General features: G+C 57.0%; 1 protein-coding gene and 2 non-coding genes across 5 annotated transcripts; 1 reads left to right on the top strand and 2 right to left on the bottom strand.

Annotated features, from left to right (window-relative positions):
* Positions 1-6,260: 6,260 nt before the first annotated feature.
* On the bottom strand, positions 6,261-14,134 carry FTCD (formimidoyltransferase cyclodeaminase). Of its 3 annotated transcripts, none has more exons than XM_014949214.1 (14): positions 14,014-14,134; positions 13,057-13,240; positions 12,574-12,702; positions 11,477-11,565; positions 11,055-11,234; positions 10,829-10,966; positions 10,379-10,510; positions 9,661-9,722; positions 8,102-8,231; positions 7,822-7,983; positions 7,528-7,571; positions 7,308-7,446; positions 6,605-6,700; positions 6,261-6,408 (listed from the first exon to the last, which is right to left on the bottom strand). In XM_014949214.1, exons 1-14 carry the CDS (start codon positions 14,065-14,067, stop codon positions 6,322-6,324), a joined length of 1,626 nt encoding a protein of 541 aa, XP_014804700.1. In that variant the 5' UTR covers positions 14,068-14,134; the 3' UTR covers positions 6,261-6,321. The 3 variants fall into 3 exon arrangements, with proteins under 3 accessions (XP_014804700.1, XP_014804701.1, XP_014804702.1); XM_014949215.1 differs by lacking the exon at positions 9,661-9,722 and adding an exon at positions 8,999-9,060; XM_014949216.1 differs by lacking the exons at positions 6,261-6,408; positions 6,605-6,700 and adding an exon at positions 6,933-7,223.
* A 2,722-nt stretch (positions 14,135-16,856) lies between these two features.
* Positions 16,857-16,928, top strand: TRNAA-UGC. The gene has a single exon. It is a non-coding gene; the product is annotated as a tRNA-Ala (tRNA).
* A 213-nt stretch (positions 16,929-17,141) lies between these two features.
* Positions 17,142-17,213, bottom strand: TRNAP-AGG. The gene has a single exon. It is a non-coding gene; the product is annotated as a tRNA-Pro (tRNA).
* Positions 17,214-18,608: the final 1,395 nt, after the last annotated feature.

Here is an 18,608-nt window from a genome sequence, read left to right as displayed (position 1 = left end):
CCTGTTCGTCAGACAATGTCCATATTTATTGCATCCTTGTCTTAGGCCACCATGTTCTCAAGGCCACATACATCCGTTCTTGTCTGACTAAGTCCTTGAAACGATTTAGGATGGTTACTAAAATAGCTACGTTTCTTCTCTGAAAGAACACTCCCTACAGTTTAACCATTTACGGAATACATGAAGTCTGCTTTAAGTGTCACACATCCATGGTGATGGAAGTGGGGCATGGAGGAGAGGATGGGCAAACCTTGGGTGGCCCACGGGGGACCCCAGGGACAGGGTGCAGAGGAGCCAGCAGCATGGGTGCAGAGAAGGGCACAGCAGTGGGGAGCTGTGGCCACGTGTGCTGCAGTGCCACGGCCCTATTTTCCCTGCTTTGGAAAGGAGAGCTGTAGGCAAGCTTCAAGGGGCACGGGACAAAACACGACTGCATCCAGAGAGGAGCTGCAGGAGTGAAATCCCACTGCCCCAGCAGACACACACACACAACCAGCTGTGCAACCAGGACAAACAAGGCTGCACTGGCAGTAAATCTGGGTGCGATGGGCTGCACCACCTCTCTGATTCCCTCTGCCACAGTGAGCTGCTTGTGGTTATACCGCTGGGTCCAGCAGCCAGTCACGCTGGCTGGGAGCAAAGCCTTCTTGATAATGGGGCTGGGAAGGGTCCTCTTGAGCCATGACAATGGGCAAAACAAAAGTAAAACAGCAGCAAAAGCAGCTCTGTGTTAAAATTGTGGTGAAATCCCCGCCAGGCTTTTCACCTTTCCTAGCGAGCACACCACAGTCCCATGGCCATGGCTCAGGGGCTTCAGAAAGAGAGATCACTACTTTTTCCTATTAATTGTTACCCTGGCATGGAGAATGGCACCCCATACATCTCAGCAAGGGGAAAGTTATGGCATTCCTCAGCCAGCCCCTCTGCTGCAGCTGGGAAAGGTCATGCAAAATATAAGGACTTCTGTGGATAGTGGTATCCACAGTAGCAGACGGCATCATTGCACAGCAAAAAACCACACGGACACCAGCAGACTGCAAACCAGCACGTGATACTCCCCATGCTGCTACCTGCAGCCCCAGGGGTGACTTTCAGTGGACTCTCCTGAAAGACAGAGGATGGAGCTGCTGCGCATCACCCCACAGTGATTCCAGGTCAAAGAATTTACAAGCTAAAAACAAGAAAATCACTCAGTAGGCAAAACACCGCTCTAAGAGGAAGGGGAAAGGAGCAGAACAACATGCAGTTGGTTCCCATGGGGCGTTCAGCTTCATGTTTCATTGCTTCACTGCGGTGCAAGTGGGAGATGCCCTCTTCAGTCAGAGTCAGAACTGCTGCTTGAGCTGCTTGAGCTGCTGGAGTGCTGGAGGAGATAAAACAACTTTAGGGTAGCATGCAAACAATCATCTTTCAAAGCATTTCTGATAGTTGTTAGCAATCCTGTGGTGGGTGCCCATTCCCAGTGCCCAGCTAGGTCCAGGTTGAGCATGCAGCAGTGGTGGCTGCAGACCCACCTCTCCCCAGGTGTCTTTGCATGCTAGCAAAAGGGATGCCCTCAGGTTTGCATGCTGGCTGGATTGCAAGGCAATTAGTTAATCACGGAATCATGGAATTGTTGGAGTTGGAAGGGAGCTCTAGAGACCATCCAGTCCAACTCCCCTGCCAAAGCAGGGTTGCCCAGAGCACATCACTCAGGAGCATCCAGGTGGGGCTTGAAGATCTCCAGAGAAGGGGCCTCCACACCCTCCCTGGGCAGCCTGTCCCAGGGCTCTGACACCCTCACCCCAAAGAAGTTCTTCCTCACATTGGAGTGGAACTTCCCATGGTCCAGCTTGTGCCCGTTGCCCCTCGTCCTGTCACTGGGAACCACTGAAAAGAGTCCATCCTCCTTCAACCCACCCTTTAGATCCTTGTAAACGTAGATGAGATCTCCCCTCAGCCTTCTCTTCTCCAGACTAAAGAGTCCCATCTCTCTCAGCCTTTCCTCACAAAGGAGGTGCTCTAATCCCTTAATCATTTTTGTTGCCCTGTTAATGAGAAAGGCCACAGGGGCCATGCAGAGGATGAGCCTGGGTGGGGGTCAGCACAGCACCATTGGCCTCAGACACCAAACCCCAGCTGGGGCACCTCGAGCTGAAGAGAAAATGGCTACTAACAACATCAGCGCAATGTTTATTGCAATGCTGTTACATCTTAGAATTTGGTGCCATTGCTTTTCTGTGTGGAGAATACAATTACGGGCATATGGTGGGAGGGCTAGTTTGTTTATTATTATTTTACAAGGCTGTTCAGGCCAAATTAAGCAAACTCCAGAAGGGTTCTGCTCTCTGCAGGGACAAACATCATAGCAGGTCACTTTCAGAGCTGTTACACAGTGAGAGGAGCTGTTGGTTTGCTTTGTTTGGAAAATGCTTCTACTGGGAGCATTTAAATGGTGGAACTGGGATTTTGTTTAGCAGTCCCTCCCTCAGACCTGCTCCAGATGGTGCCCATCCTTGGAGTGGCATTTTCTGCAGCATCTACTCTGGCACAGAGAATTACTTTTCCTTTTTGGGGGGTTTTGTTTGTTTGGGGTTTTTTTGTTTTTTAAGGGGGAACTGAACTGCTCCTCTGCTGCAGGACACTGAGAAAATGTCCTTTACAGAGGCATGACTTGCTTTCCAGTGAGCAGGACAAAGTCCTGGGATTTAATACACTGCGTGGTGTACCCTGAGCTATGTAACTGTGTCAAACGGCTTCAAGGAATTTCATGAATCACATTTCAAAAGACTGGCTTGAAATGACTCATGCTTGCCTATTTATTAACCAAACAGGAATCTTCACATCTAAAAAAAAGATGTCAACAGCCTGCTCCAGCCACCACAGGGTAGAAGAAGGGAGCTCCAGCTGCCCGGGCTGGGTGCTCTGGTATGTGGTAGGGGGGCCAAAGGATCTCAGCAGAGATTCAGAAGGGTCCGCTGCCACCTCACTCTTACCTTGCCTCCATGGTGCTTGGAGTGCTTCTTCTTGTGCTTCTCCTTGTGCTTCTTATGGTGCTTCTTCTGGCAGCCAGGGGGGCAGCCAGGGGGGCACGGTGAGCACCCTGGCATTCCTGGCTGTCCCGGATGGGGGTGCCCATGGGGATGATGCCCGTGTGGGGGATGCCCATGGGGGTGCTGCCCTGGTGGGTAGTGGCCAGGTGGAGAGGGGCCACAGGGATAGCCAACTGGGGGTGCTGGGGGACAGGCTCCTGGGGCACCAGGTGGCACTGCAGGGTACCCGGGTAAGGGACCTGCTGGGGTACCATGAAAAGGGTATCCTGGAGGGGCAGGAGGGCAAATTTGCAGTTGTGGTGGTGGAACCCCTCCAGGGGCACCTAGGAAGAAGAAGGTGGCTATTAGCAAGCAGAGCTGGGCTCTCCCTGGACAGGCAATGCAGGAAACTGGTGCACCCTTGCACCCAAAGGACCCCCTCCCCAGTCTACCTCTCTCCTCACAGATGATGCCCCACTCCCCTTTGGTACACAGGTAATCAATCCCTCAGGGTGCCCGTGGCAATTGTGTGGAACTCCTCTCCGAGCCCCAGTGCCTGCGTGGTACCCACAGCCCTGCCCGGCCTCGCAGCCCCTCACCTGGGTTAGCGTTCCACATCCTCCACGGTCACCAAGCTGCAAGGGAAGCACAGGCACCGTCAGTGTTCCCTCACGGCACCTCCTGTCATGGGGAGCTCATGGCCCTGCCAGCAGCCGGGGCCGGCTGGTCTGCCCCACGTATCTGCCCCGCACAGAAACTGCACTCACTCTGAATCATAGAATCACAGAATCATAGAATGGTTTGGGTTAGAAGGGACCTCAAAGATCATCCAGTTTCAACCCCCCTGCCCTGGGCAGGGACACCTCCCACCAGACCAGGTTGCTCCAAGCCCCATCCAGCCTGGCCTTGAACCCCTCCAGGGATGGGGCAGCCACAGCTTCCCTGGGCAACCTGTTCCAGTGTCTCACCACCCTCAGAGTAAAAAATTTCTTCCTGAGATCTAAGCTGAATCTTTTTTCTTCCAATTTAAAACCGTTTCCCCTTGTCCTATCATTACACCTCCTGGCAAAGAGTCCCTCCCCAGCTCTTCTATAGGCACCCTTCAGGTATTGAAAGGTCACTATAAGGTCTCCCCGGAGCCTTCTCTTCCCAAGGAGTACTGTCCCCCGGCAGACCCCAACAGCTGCCTCGTCCCTTCGAGTGACAGTGCCAATCCCGAGAGCGACTGTCCCCACCTCTGGGCACACCCAAAGCCCGGGCATGTGGTTCCCATCATTAATTGGAAATAATAAACCAACTCAGGCTGAGGCTGGGTGCCCAGCCCGTGTCCTTGGGGACCACAAGGGGCTGGGGACACCATATCTTGGTGCAGCACCAGCCATGGTGCCCGCACTCCCACCACCCTGCGTCCCCCCAGGCACTGCAGCCTCGGGCAGCCCCTTTCACTCACCCAACCTGCCAAAAAGCTCCCAGCAGAGGTGATGCTGGCAGCACCCTCTGGAAGCACTGCTACCAGCTGATCTTCGTCCTCCGCACGGCTCTCCTGGGGCGGCCAGCACCCGATAAATAGCAGGGCCCTGCCCCAGCAAGGAGGGGTGCAGCGGGTAGGGGTGACGCTGCACCACTCCCTGCACCACGGCCGTCACCATGGGCACGCAGGTAACGTTAGCACACCACTCCCAGCTGGGACAAAGGTCCCACAGGGCTGATAAAAACAGGGACTGGAAGGGTTTCTCCTCCCAGCGTCAGGTGGTGGGGTGAGTCAGATGTCCCCGCCATGAACCCTGGCTCTGCGCTCCCAGCGTGGCCACGGTGCCCAGGGAGAGGGGGACAGCACAGAGGGGTCACCTGCCCACAGGCCCTGCTGTGGGACAGTGGAGCTTGGGGTCCAGCTGATGTGACACTGCTCAGATGTGGTGTGCGGATGGAGGAGGCGATATCTGCCATCATCAGACCCAGTCAACAGAGACAGGAGGCAGGACTGGATGCTCCAATGGTCAGGTCTTCCTCTCGGGGGGTCTATGAGGAGGGGGTAGAGCTCCTCCTTCCCATCCCCATCTCCCCTTTAACACCCTTGTTGGTGCCCCATGTTTGGCAACACTCTCTTCCCGGGCCAGCAAGCAATGGAACAGGCTGGTCTCATGATGTACCATCAAAAAGACACCTGGCAGAAAGGGACTGCACCAGGTCTTGTCCCAGCCCTTACCATCCCTGGAGGTGTTCAAAAGATGGGTTGATGTAGTGCTGGGAGGTATGGTTTAGTGATGATGCTCCTTGTTTGTTGTGTGGGTGTCTATTTTTGTCAGTTAGGTTGACGGTTGGACAAGATGATCTTTAAGGTCCCTTCCAACCTAGAAGATTCTGTGATTCTGTGATTCAGAGAGAGGGGTGTCTCAGGGGGAGGGTGGGATGGGTACTGGGCACAGAAACACACAGGGGCATGTTGGGTCAGGAGGTGCCCACACACAGGGATGTCCTCCCAAGTAGCACCTCCACATCCCTGCCGTCCCCTCCGTTGGGAGCCCTGTAGCCCCAGGCACTGCCAGCCCAGCTGGCTCCTTCTACACCAGGAATGCAGACTGGAGTCCGAGCCCCAGACAACAAAAACCACCGTTGGCCAAGGAAAGGCCAGCAGGAGACATGTTGCTGAGATCTGCCTGAATACTGTGTCCAGTTTTGGGCCCCCTACCATAAAAAAGACATTGAGGTGCTGGAGCGGGTCCAGAGAAGGGCGACAAAGATGGTGAAGGGTCTGGAGAATAAGTCTTATGAGGAGAGGCTGAGGGAGCTGGGGGTGTTCAGCCTGGAGAAGAGGAGGCTGAGGGGAGACCTTATTGCTCTCTACAACTCCCTGAAAGGAGGGTGTAGAGAGGTGGGGGTCGGTCTCTTTTCTCAAGTCACAGGCGACAGGACAAGAGGAAATGGCCTCAAGTTGCGCCAGGGGAGGTTCAGGCTGGATATTAGGAAAAATTTTTTTCACTGAAAGGGTTCTCAGGCATTGGAATGGGCTGCCCAGGGAGGTGGTTGAGGCCCCATCCCTGGAGGTGTTCAAAAGACGGGTTGATGTAGTGCTGGGAGGTATGGTTTAGTGATGATGTTCCTTGTTTGTTGTGTGGGTGTCTACTTTTGTCAGTTAGGTTGACGGTTGGACAAGATGATCTTTAAGGTCCCTTCCGACCTAGAAGATTCTGTGATTCTGTGAATGGAGCAGCTCTCCCAAGGCGGATACCGAAGGAGCCCAGGCAGGGATGAATGTGTTTTCCAGCTGTATTTGCCACTGCAGAGCCCCCAGTCCATCCCCAAACCCCTCTCAGGGTGCCCGCTTCTCCAGCAGTGCCAGCACAAGTGCCGAGCCTTGCTTTGCCTCCTCCAGCAGCCCAGAGACCTTCTGCGACATCTGCACGGGAAGGGACAAAGTGCATCATTCGCCACTTGACAGGACAGAAGAGCTGTCCACCATCTACCCCATGCATCCCGGTGGTGGCAAAGGGAGAGGGCACCTGGGCATAAGGGGTGCTAAGGGCTTCATCTCCATCTCTGTCCCACCTCACCCCCACCACCAGGGTCGAGGCACATGCACAGCCCCTGCTTACCGCAAGCTTGAACTTCTCATCCGTTATGTCTTTGAGGTTGATCATGACATTGAAGTAAGCTCCGAACACAGCCGCTTCCAGCATTTTGGCTCCCACCTAGAAAAAGAGGCTTGCGAGAAGCTCTCCTGCTGAACCAGAGCACTCGCATACAGTCCTGCAGCATAAGGACCTGCCCTGCTGCAGGACTCCCACCCTCTGTGACCCAACAGCACGGTGTTCAAAAGACGAGTTGACATGGTGCTCGGGAACATGGTTTAGTGTTGTTTTTTTGTGGGTTTTTTTGTTTGTTTGTTTTGGTTGTTTTGGTTGTTTGTTTTGGTTGTTGTTGGTTTTGTTTTGTTTTTTTTTTTTTTGTGGTTGGACTCGATGATCTCTGAGGTCCCTTCCAACCACTACGATTCTGTGACTCTGTGACCCAACAGCATGCAACACTTTCCAACATGGTATTTTCAGGCTGTGGCTCTGGCAGTGGGAAGCATTCATGGCCTTGCCGCACAGGTGGGAAAACTGAGGCAAGGGCTGGTGGAAGTCAACTCTCCTACAAGGGTTGCAAGCTGCCAAGAAGTTAGTGGATGGAAACCACGGGCCAGTTTGTGAAGCGCGGCTTGAGAGATGCAACCTGGAGGTCAGGACAGGATGGGAGACTGTGCAGGGAAAAGTGGTGAGCCTGTCGGCCTCCAAAGCCCCAAGCCCAGGACCATACCTGGATGTCAGATTTGCAGGCCAGGTTGCAGTGGCGTGCCAGCTCCTTGAGAGGAGGCCAAAGCCCGCTCACCTTCTCTGCCAGGGCACAGGGCACCCTCACAGCTGTCTTCAGCCCCTGTTGCATGGCAGCTGTGCGTCTGGGAGGGGGGACAGCCCCAGGGTGAGCACTGGGTGGCTGTGCTCCCCTGGTTCTGCAAGTCCCCACCAGCCCAGCTCACCTCTCCCGCTCTTCAGGGGTGCTTTTTGGCAGCTTCATAGCTTCCTGCAGGCAAAGAAAAGCAGATTTTTACTTGCTGTTTGCTCCAAGACCTCGTGTGTCTTGCATCAGGGGGCCAAGGCAGACCTGATAGCTCCCATGCTCTTGAAAACCTCCTTTAGGTGATGATGGTCCTGGCTTGTGCCAAGGTCACTGCCCTGTTCCTAAAGGCACTGGGGGATGTGATGCTGGCCCCCCTCCCATCTGGAAAGTCCCTCGCGTCCCTGTGGGACGTCTGCTGCTGGTGGAACCTCACCATGTAGCTGCTGAAGGCACGAGAGTCAGCATCCACCATCGCCACAAGCTCGTCCATGCCCTGGTGGAAGGGGGGGATCAGCTTCCTCATGATGGGGTCCAGCTCCTCAAACTGCCGCTTTCCATAGCTCATCAGCCCCACCATGCAGCCCAGCGCCGCTCCCTGCAAGGGCACGGTGGGAAGTCCTCCAGCAGCATACACGCTACTGCCATGTTGGCTTGGCACACCTGAAAGGACCCTCCAGGCAGGTAGGGACCTCATCCTGGTGTAGGGCACATACCAGGGCACCTGCAGCTGCAGACACGGAGCCTCCTCCTGGCGCTGCCGACCTCCCACCAACTGCTCGCACGAAGGCGCCCAGTGGCTTGGCCACCAGCCCCTTGTCCTGCTCTCCTGCCTGCACCAGGTACCTGTGGCACAGAGACCCTGTGGGTCAGAGCACCCCCCAGGTTCAGGGACACCCACCAACACCACCCGGTCTCTTCTTGCCCGGCACTGCCCTCTCCAACAGGTTTTCGTCCACCCCTTGGCTCTGCGGGTGGCTGAGAAGGAGACTAGCTCCCAAAACCCAGCAGGGAGGTCAGGGAGAGGATATGGAGCCCCATGGAGACAGAAAGTCAGCTGGGGAGTACATGTGCTGGTGGTATTGGGGGTTGCTCTGCATTAGATGGGGTGGGCTTGTGCAAACAGCATTTGGTGGGACAGAAACGCCTGCAGCCATGTCCCCAGGGGGGACAACAAGGACTTGAAGTACATGTCCTGATTTCCCCTTGGCACGGGTGGATTTCCTTTCCTGTACCCCCACAGACATGCACTTCACACCAGGCGCTGCATCACGGCATCTCTCCTTGGAGAGCAGCACATGAGCCAGAGGCAGCGAAATTTGGGCTGGGGTTAGGGTGGAGGATTTAACATGCTCAAGTACGTGCTCAAGTTTGGCCATGGAACCTGCTCCCGCTGTCTGCCTGAGCCACCCCACATTCACAAACATCAGCACTTGGGAGCAGGGACCATCCTGTGCCTGCACAGCACTCGACAGAGATGTCCCCTGGGTGTGAAGAGGAGTTGGGTGCAGGTGGCAGTCCCAAAGCAAGCTGAGCGCAAGAGGCAGGCAGCAGGATCCCCCCATCTGGGCAGGGATGGGCACCGTGATGAGGAGCAGGATGGGGGTCCCTACTCGATGATGCGCTCCTGGGGGTGAAACGGAGACAGGGAGTCCAGGCCCAGCCGGCTGACCACCTGCAAGGAGCAGCACCACCATGATAAGTCCCGTTGCATCTTCATTCCCTGCTGTTAATTAACCATGGGTAATCCATCCCTAGGACAGCGTTGCTCAGGACACCACCCAGGGAGAGGACAGCTGGCGTCACCAGCCTGTCCCACCCCAGACTTAGAGGTGGCATGTGGCTGTCTGCAAATGACTGGAAACCACACCAATAAATAATTAACTTGCTCTTATCTAGCACGTTCCCCATAGGGTGGAAAAGTCCCTCCCTCCTACAGCTGAAAGGCACAGCCTGTCTCCTTATTTCCAGTTTACACTGGTCCTGGGGCAGTTTTCCATAACACCACACGCTGTCCTTGAGCTCTGGGGAGGTCTCCTTGCCCTCCTGGCCCCCATGCAGGCAAGCTGGGCAGCTGCTGCCCACACTGTCCTCACAGGATGGGCTCTCTGCTGCTTGAGCATCTCAGCGTCCTCAGGACGATAAAGCAACTTGTCCCATTTGCTGTGCCCTCACAGCTTGACAGGCACCATTCTCGGACACAAGTGTCATGCCTAGGGGCTGCTGTGGCCCCAGGGATGGGCACCGTGATGAGGAGCAGGATGGGGGTCCCTACTCGATGATGCGCTCCTGGGGGTGAAACGGAGACAGGGAGTCCAGGCCCAGCCGGCTGACCACCTGCAAGGAGCAGCACCATCATGATAAGTCCCGTTGCATCTCCATTCCCTGCTGTTAATTAACCATGGGTAATCCATCCCTAGGACAGCGTTGCTCAGGACACCACCCAGGGAGAGGACAGCTGGCGTCACCAGCCTGTCCCACCCCAGACTTAGAGGTGGCATGTGGCTGTCTGCAAATGACTGGAAACCACACCAATAAATAATTAACTTGCTCTTATCTAGCACGTTCCCCATAGGGTGGAAAAGTCCCTCCCTCCTACAGCTGAAAGGCACAGCCTGTCTCCTTATTTCCAGTTTACACTGGTCCTGGGGCAGTTTTCCATAACACCACACACTGTCCTTGAGCTCTGGGGAGGTCTCCTTGCCCTCCTGGCCCCCATGCAGGCAAGCTGGGCAGCTGCTGCCCACACTGTCCTCACAGGATGGGCTCTCTGCTGCTTGAGCATCTCAGCGTCCTCAGGACGATAAAGCAACTTGTCCCATTTGCTGTGCCCTCACAGCTTGCCAGGCACCATTCTTGGACACAAGTGTCATGCCTGGGGGCTGCTGTGGCCCCAAATCTCTGCCCAGTGCCACTTTGGGAGGCTGGGGGAGTGGGAGGGTGTCTCTCTCATGATCCCACCCTTGGCTTGGTACTAGGAAGAGCCACGTTACCAGTCTGATCTTCTGTTCCTCCTCTAGGATGAAGAGTTTTTCCTTCTTTATGTAAAACTCAGCTGCGTCCAGCATGGCCTTCTTGGGGACAAGCCCCACCAGCTGGGACCCCACCACGGGGAGGTTCAGTGCCTGCAAAGGACATCAGAAACATGAGTTTCCCCAGAGCCACCTGCCCTGGTGCAGTTACCACCCCAGCCTGGGTATTCTCATCCCTTCCCAGGACCTGGGAAGTTCATGAAAAAACCTTCAGTGGAGGACCTGGGAGCTAGCAGGAAGTTGCTGAGCTTTTAGTGGTTTTGTGCCATTCAGCACTTTGCCCAGCCTGGCTGAGCTGAGCATGAGATAAAGCAGAGGCTGACCTGGAGGTGGGAAGAAAAACTTGGAGGAAGACGCTCTCTGCAAAGCCCCCACTGAAACAAGCATGGTGTGCTGCACCATGCCACCCACCTCTGCGTCTCGGCAGACCTCCTCGTAGACAACGTGGAGCGGCGTGGTCTCAAAGTCCAGCAGGTTCGTCGAAACCTGGGCTATGTTCTCTTCCTCCAAATACCAGCCGATGCCCTGCACCTTCTTCAAGCGCCCGGGCTGTCAAGAACTGCCACAGTCAAGGCATGGCCCGGGAGGCATGGGGGCAAGCAGGTCTGCTTCCAGCATGCCACCGGCACGGGGGTACCTGGTCAGCGCCACGACCCTGCTCGCGGATGTTGAGGGCAATGCGGTGAGCCAGCTCCTTGGTGCACAGCAGGTTGATGTTGTAGGCGATAAGGAAGGTCCTGGCACCTGTCACTGTGGCCCCCCACCGAGGGACAAAGGTTGGGGGCCCAAAATCAGGAGCCCACTCTGGTTTTGCAAGCTGGGGAAGAGGGAAGAGAGTGCGTGGGCTGGCACTGCCAAGCAGCGTGAGCCACCCTCCCGAGGACAGAGTGTTCTTCCCCAGCCGGCACCTGCCATGGCCACCAGCAGCACCCAAAGTGTTTCACGAGCTCCTCTTGGTGTGAAGGGACTATGCCAGCCCCCAGCCCTCTCCCCGAAGCCAGGGAGGTGCAGCTCAGCTCTGCCCGGTCCGTGCTGCCCACCGGGCGCTGTCAGACTCACCTTCTCCGGCAGCGCCTCGTACTCTCCGGCGCGGATGTTGGGCAGAGCCTTCCTGCTCTCCTGCCGCGCCGCCTCTCCGTACAGGTACACTGCAGGACAGAGCCGAGGCTGAGCACCACCAGGCTGGTGGCACATCAACTTTAGTGGGGTCTGGTTAGCATCATTTCATAGAATCATAGAATCATAGAATCATTGAGGTTGGAAGAGACCCTTGGGATCATCGAGTCCAACCATCTCCCCTACTCTACAAAGTCCTCCCCTACACCATGTCCCTCAGCACTGCATCTAAACGGCCCTTAAACACAGCCAGGGATGGTGACTCCACCCCCTCCCTGGGCAGCCTGTTCCAATGCCCGACCACTCTTTCAGTGAAAAATTCCTCCCTAATGTTCAATCTAAACCTCCCCTGTTGGAGCTTGAAGCCATTCCCTCTTGTTCTGTCATTAATTACCTGTGAGAAGAGACCAGCACCAACCTCTCTACAGTGTCCTTTCAAGTAGTTGTAGAGAGTGATGAGGTCTCCCCTCAGCCTCCTCTTCCTCATACTAAACAGCCCCAGCTCCTTCAGCCGCTCTTCATATGATTTGTCTTCTAGGCCCTTCACTAGTTTCGTTGCCCTCCTCTGCACTCGCTCCAGCACCTCGATATCTCTCTTGTATTGAGGTGCCCAAAACTGGACACAACACTCGAGGTGTGGCCTCCCCAGTGCTGAGTACAGGGGCACAATCACCTCCCTACTTCTGCTGGTCACACTATTTTTGATACAAGCCAGGATGCCATTGGCTTTCTTGCCCCCCTGGGCACACGGCCGGCTCATATTCAGCCGTTTGTCAACTAGAACCCCCAGGTCTCTTTCCTCCAGGCAGCTCCAGCCACACTTCCCCCAGCCTGTAGCGCTGCAGGGGGTTGGTGTGGCCCAAGTGCAGGACCTTGCACTTGCCCTTGTTGAAACTCATGCCGTTGATCTTGGCCCAGTGATTTGGGAGCAAACCTCATTTTTCCCTTTGTTAAGTTTTTGCAAAAGGTGTGCAGTTTCTTCACAGCTGGAAGCATGTGGGGTGGGACAGGATGGGCAGAGGTTTCTGGCCCCCACTCACCAGGCACCCCCAGCTCTGCTGCCAAGCGTTGCCCGAAGACTTGGGCACAGTTGACACACTCCTCCATGCTGACGTTCATCACCGGCACAAAAGGGCAGACGTCCAGGGCCCCCATGCGAGGGTGTTCACCTGGGGACAGGGCAGGTATGAAGATGAGAGCTGGGACAAGCAAGCAGACAAAGAGGGAGGACAGCCCTTTCCCAGCCTCTTTTGCAGACTGAGCACTGCCGCTGTGAGGAAAATTGTGTTTGTGGCAGTAATGTCTACTCCACAGGAGGATGAGCAAGGGCTTTGCACGGTCCCAGCACCATCCATCCATCCATCCCAGCAGTGCTGCTTGCTGTAGGTGCAGTAACGTGCTGTGCTTGGCTGTCAGTGGATGATTTCAGCCCCAGCCATGCCAGGTGCACCTGGAGTCAACCACGCACCACAGCCAAGGGATGTTCTGCACCAGGCTGGCTCCTGTGCCACCCCTGAGCTCACCTGTGTGTCGGCTCATGTCGATGAGCTGCCCAGCCACGCGGGCTGCGCTCAGCGCCCCTTCGATGACAGCCTGGGGAGACCCCACAAAGGTGTAGACGGTGCGGTTGGTGGAGGAGCCGGCATCCACGTCCAGCAGCACACAGCCCGGCGTCTGGGAGATGGCTTGCCCCAGCGCATCGATCACCTGCCAGACAGCAGAAGGGGGCAAGGCAGCTGAGCCAGCAAGACCCTCCACCTTCTCAAGGTGGGGTAATGCCTTTTCTCAGCTCTCCCCCTTTCCACCGGCACCAGGGTTGGGGATGAGACCACAGTCGGTGTGGGTGCAGCCCTGGGCAGCAGAGGATGCAGGATCCAGAGGAGTGAACATCCCACTCCTATCCAGGGAGTCTGGGACACGGCTGGCTCCCAGCAAGCCCCAAACCCACCACAGTGGTGGAGAGCTGCCTGGCTGCTGCTACACATCAGAGAGCACCATCATAAATTGCTGTTCCTGAGGATACTGTCTCTGCCAGCTTCAAAATAGATTTGGCTCTGTTAAGTTTGTTCCCTGGGGGAAGCAGTGATCTTATTGCCATTTTAAGTTTGCTGAACTCCCCCAGCCCAAGCAGGGCCAAAGTTCAGGCTAGGGCTGATATCCATTAACCCGGACAGTGGGTTTTGGCACAACTGCAAGTGATAATTTCTCTAGGGGGGTATGCCACTACTTCTACAGCAACCTGCAGGCAGTGAGGAGGAGTGGGTCCGAGCCCCCACTTCTCACCCAGGTAGCAAAAGGGAGCAGGGGCTGCCTTTGGGCATTTTCAGCATCAGTCGGGCAGGGAAAGTTGCGCAGCACGTCAAAGGAGGCAGGGCAGAGTCTGGCAGCAGGTGCCACCCGCATGGCCCCTCCGCCAGGCCAGCCCAGCCACACGCAGCCCAGCATCGCCCACCCCTCAGCACCTCCTCACGCTCCCTCACCTCTTTGTTATTCCCCTCTGAGAAGTTAGGGACACACTCCACCAGCTTGGCCATTGTCTCAGAGTCTGTCTGCACCCCGTGCTCGGCTCCTCGCCCTCTGTGGGTTTGCCAGTCCCTTCCTGTCCCACTGCGGAGCAAAAGCCTCCCAGCACCCAACCCGTTACCTCTTCCCTGTGCTGGGGTTTCTCATTAACTGCATCGATCTGTGGTCTGGAGACAGAAAAGGTCTTGGATAAACAAAGTGCTACTGGCCCCTCTGCATCTGGAGCAGCTTTGGGCACAAGGGCACTGCATGCTCACCAGGGCCAGCCTACAACACTAATTACCCAAAAGAGCCAATTAATTGCTAGGAGAAAGTGGTGCCGATGAAGAAAAGCATCTGTTGTGCCCAGCACCACGTCATGGCTACAGGATGGGATGGCCTGGTCCTGCTCAGAGCACAAAAACAGGCTCACCAGCACTCCATGATGATGGGGGGCAGGTGCTCTCCAGGACCCCCAGCATGGGCACCAGGCAGCAGGTAAAAATCTCTCTCTGTGAGCAAGATTTGAGCCCGTGCAGGGAAACCCTACTGGATTTTAAGTCCAACATCTTCACCCCTCAGCCATCACAGTCCCAACCCTTGGTACCCAGGGGGTACACCTGCACCCCCACACAGGGTACCCCCTGTTTCATTCTAGGTGCCCTACTTTCCTGGAAAGTGGGAAACTCTTTGGGGAAAGTGGGAAACCCCAGAGCATTTCTAGGGGGTTTGGGGGCTCTGCCAGCCTGGCAGCTGGCAGGGCGTGGGGGAGGCAGAAGCTGGAGATGCTGGGGTTTGAATGGGAGGGGGTTTGGGGGCTCTGCCAGCCTGGCAGCTGGCAGGGCGTGGGGGAGGCAGAAGCTGGAGATGCTGGGGTCTGAACATAGGGCCTCTGACATGCAAAGCAAGTGCTCTCCCACTGAGCTACTTCCCCTTGAAATAGCCTCTGACCAGGCTTTCTCATCACTCCCAGAAAATACCAGTCGCTGTTCCTTCCCCAGCCCCACAGAGCTGCTGACATTGGGGGTCAGGGGTTTGTGGGCACTGAGTGTCCTGCAGGTGCCAGTGGGCTGGCAAGGGGGCTGGGACTGGGGGGATGGCTGTGGGCAAACTGGGAACATGTTTTTCTGCACCCCCCGGCAGAGGTCCACTGGGACGAGGTGGCAGCACGGTTCTGCTCTGCTGTGCCCCACTGCCCCTTCCCCACTCAGGAAGCCCTGGCCATGGCTGAGCCGTGTCTCTTTGCCCATGGGGCAGAGGCAGCACCTCACCCCTCGCAGTGGCAGGACCATCCCAGCAGAGGGGACACAGCTGAGTTGTTGAGTCTGCCTGTCCACCCTGTGCCAGACCACGTCGCCCCATCCATGCAGCAGCTGTGCCCAGCGGCAGATGGCCAAAAGCAAGGCTTGTCCAGGAGTAGAGCCCGGGACCTTGCATATCCTAAGCACAAATCATACCCCCAGACCAACAAGCCATGATGTGCAGCAGCTCGGGTACCCCCAGCCTGTGCCAGGCCCCCAGGAGCTGCTTTTCAGGAATGATGCCTGCTGCCAAGCCCTGGGGAGCAGAGCAGGGCTGAGTGGGGGTGCAGGGATTGGGACTGGGGGTGCCCAGGCAGTCACACAGCCTGGCTTGTTGGTCTAGGGCTATGACCCTTGCTTAGGGTGTGGGAGGTTAGGGCTTCAGTTCCTCAACAGGATCTCCTCTTGGACACCCACCACCCATTCCCTATGGAGACGAGACACAGACAGGGTGACATCCTCAGTGGGCAGCTCTGCCCAGGACAGCAGTGCAGGGTGGGGGCATGGGGATGGCCCTGTCCTCACCCTGAGATAGCTACAGGTAGCCCCTGACCCAGGCTCTGCATGCAGAAAATCATGCCCCTGCTCTGCCCCAGGTGCATTTTCCCTGTCCTGGACCACTGGCAGTCTGGGGCACCCAAGGGACACCCAGTGCCTGCAAAGCACTGGACCCAAAGTTCTGCAGCTCCAGTGGACTGGGGAAGGAAACAGCTACTGGAATTTTCTCGGAGCAGTGGGAAAGCCAGATCAGAGTGGAACATCAGCTTTGGGGGTTACCCCACAGAGGACAAAGGGCCGGGGGTGATGCTGCAAAGCACCGGCCATTTCAACCACTGCAAGGGCCAAGGAGGTGGTTTTGAGGAGGAAAATCCCTAGCGACGGTGGGAATAATGGGCATGTTCATGCTGGGCACCAACATCCTGCATTCACCTCCAGCTGCTGACTCCATGGACCAGAGACAACAAGAGGTCACCCAGCGTGTACAGAGGGTAGCACACAGCTTCAGCTGTCCCCTCAAACCCCCAAAAGTGTGTGGGTGGCAGAGGCTGGGGGTGAAATGGCTGGTAGCACCCTGGCTTATCGGTCTGGGGGTGTGAGTCTCGCTTTGGGTGTGAGAGACCCCAGGTTCCTGGATGAGCTCTCCCTTTGGGCAGCCACTTTCGCCAGCAACACATTGGTGTATCCAGGGCACAACAAGGGCTGTGGTGTCCAGGACATTGGGTTATGTGCCTGATCCTGGTGGAACACATCCCCATGGGCAGGATGGACCTCCAAGAGCAAGGTGCTGCTGGGTGTGTGGGCAGGGAGGCAGAGGGAGGCAGATGGAGGAAGGGGTGGGAAAGGCCATTTGGAGACAGCACTGCCCATGGCGTAGCAGAGCAGGTACTGCCAGCAGCCTGTGCCCTGAGGGTCTGTTTCTGGGGTCAGGGCGCTGGGGGCAGCACAGGGTGACCACTGGGCAGAGGGACAGCAGTGGGGGTGAGGGGAGTTGGCCAGGCCCCCACCCCTGCCCAGGCAGGGGGGATGTAGCTCAGTGGGAGAGCGCTTGCTTTGCATGTAAGAGGCCCTGGGTTCAACCCCCAGCATCTCCAGCTTCTTTTGCCTCCCTGGACGCCCTCCCTGCCATCTGCGGGGCCGGCAGAGCCCCCCAAACCCTCTAGAAATGCTCTAGGACTGGCTGTGGGCATGGCTGGCCTGGGGGACATCATTTCCCTTCCCTGTGGGCCTCAGGGTCTCTCCTGGGGTGCAGGTGGGTGGTGAGGGGAGCAGATGGGTGGAAGTTGGGCCGTGGGTGTCCAAAAGGAGGGCTCGTCCGGGAGTTGAACCCGGGACCTCTCGCACCCTAAGCGAGAATCATACCCCTAGACCAACGAGCCATGGTCACAATGTGCCCCTTGCCCAGCTCCTGTCCCACCCGGCCCCATGGCCCCAGGTACCACACAGGCCAATCTGGCACACACGGCAGGTGGAAGCTGCCCCAGCACCCTCTGGTGGCCCTTCTCCCTCCTTCTGCTCTCCAGCCATCAGCTCCCTCATCGCCCCCAGGGAGGAGGCACAGGGTGATGTGAGGGAGTCCCCAGAAAGTGGCATCAGGGGCTCTGGGGTCCCTGGACAGCACTGTCCCCCCAGTGCCTGGCATGGGCTGCATTTTGCAGCTCTTTGCTCCAGGAGAACGATTCTTGCTTGGGTTATGATTCTTGCTGAGGCTACGTAAGGTCCCGGGCTCTACCCCTGGATGAGGCCTCCTTTTGGGCATCCACCACTGGGCACAGTCCCTGCAGGGCCAGGGCACGGACAGGGCAACAATGTCCAGCAACAGCTCAGCTGTCCGTCTTCTGCTGGGGTGGTCCTGCTGCTGCCAGCACCGAGGTGCTGACCCCATGGGCGGCTCAGCCATGGCCAGGGCTCAGCCCCTCCTGGATGGGGAAGGGGCTTTTGGAGCAGTGCCACTCTGCTGACAACCCACCCACTGCCCAACCCTGGTGCTGGAGGGAGATCAGCTTTGGGGATATCACCAATCTGGCACACACTGCAGCTGGCAGCTGCCCCCAGCACCATGTTCTTTTGCCTCCCCGGACGCCCTCCCTGCCAAGCTACGGGGCCGGCAGAGCCCCCCAAACCCTCTAGAAGAGCTCCAGGACTGGGCATGGCTGGCTTGGGGGTCCTTCCTCGCACCTGCAGACTGTGAGGAAATGCCTGCTCCCCTGCCTAGAGCTACAAGCCAGACCGTGGAGCTGACACCCAGCACAGCCTCTGTCCCTGACCCAGCTCTGTCTGGCCGGCCAGCATGGGTACAAGGGAGAGCTGCTGATGCTGGGGGGTTGGATACCTCCCCAGTGGAGGGCCACCCTTGGCAGCTGGCATGGCTGGAGGGTGCTGCAGAGCTGTGTTTCACCCTTGGTGCTTTAGCCTCCCTGCTGGGTGGCAGTGGCTGAGCATGGTTTGGTCCTCTACCAAGGTTCTCTTCCCAGTGCTGGTGTCAGGCCAGGCCAGGAGGAGGTAAAGGGAGCTGGGTGAGAACTGGGTGTCACCAGCACCTGCTGCACTGGGGAGCTGCTCTCTCCCTCAGTGTGTCTCATGCACCTCTCAAAAAACTGGAGAATCTGGGGGTGCCTGAGCCCTCAGAGGTTACACTGAGATTGTTTGGGTTGGCCTTGGGCAATCATGGGTGATCCAGGCAGGCAGGCGATGCCATGGGATCCTCAGGTGAGGAGCCAGAAAGAGAGCTGAGACAGAGGAAGTCACCTCAGGGCAGTATGGGGACTGGGAGA

Source organism: Calidris pugnax, unplaced genomic scaffold (genome assembly GCF_001431845.1).
Source record: "Calidris pugnax isolate Ruff unplaced genomic scaffold, ASM143184v1 scaffold75, whole genome shotgun sequence".
NCBI lineage: Eukaryota > Metazoa > Chordata > Aves > Charadriiformes > Scolopacidae > Calidris > Calidris pugnax.
This window is presented reverse-complemented; position numbering and strand designations above follow the sequence as displayed.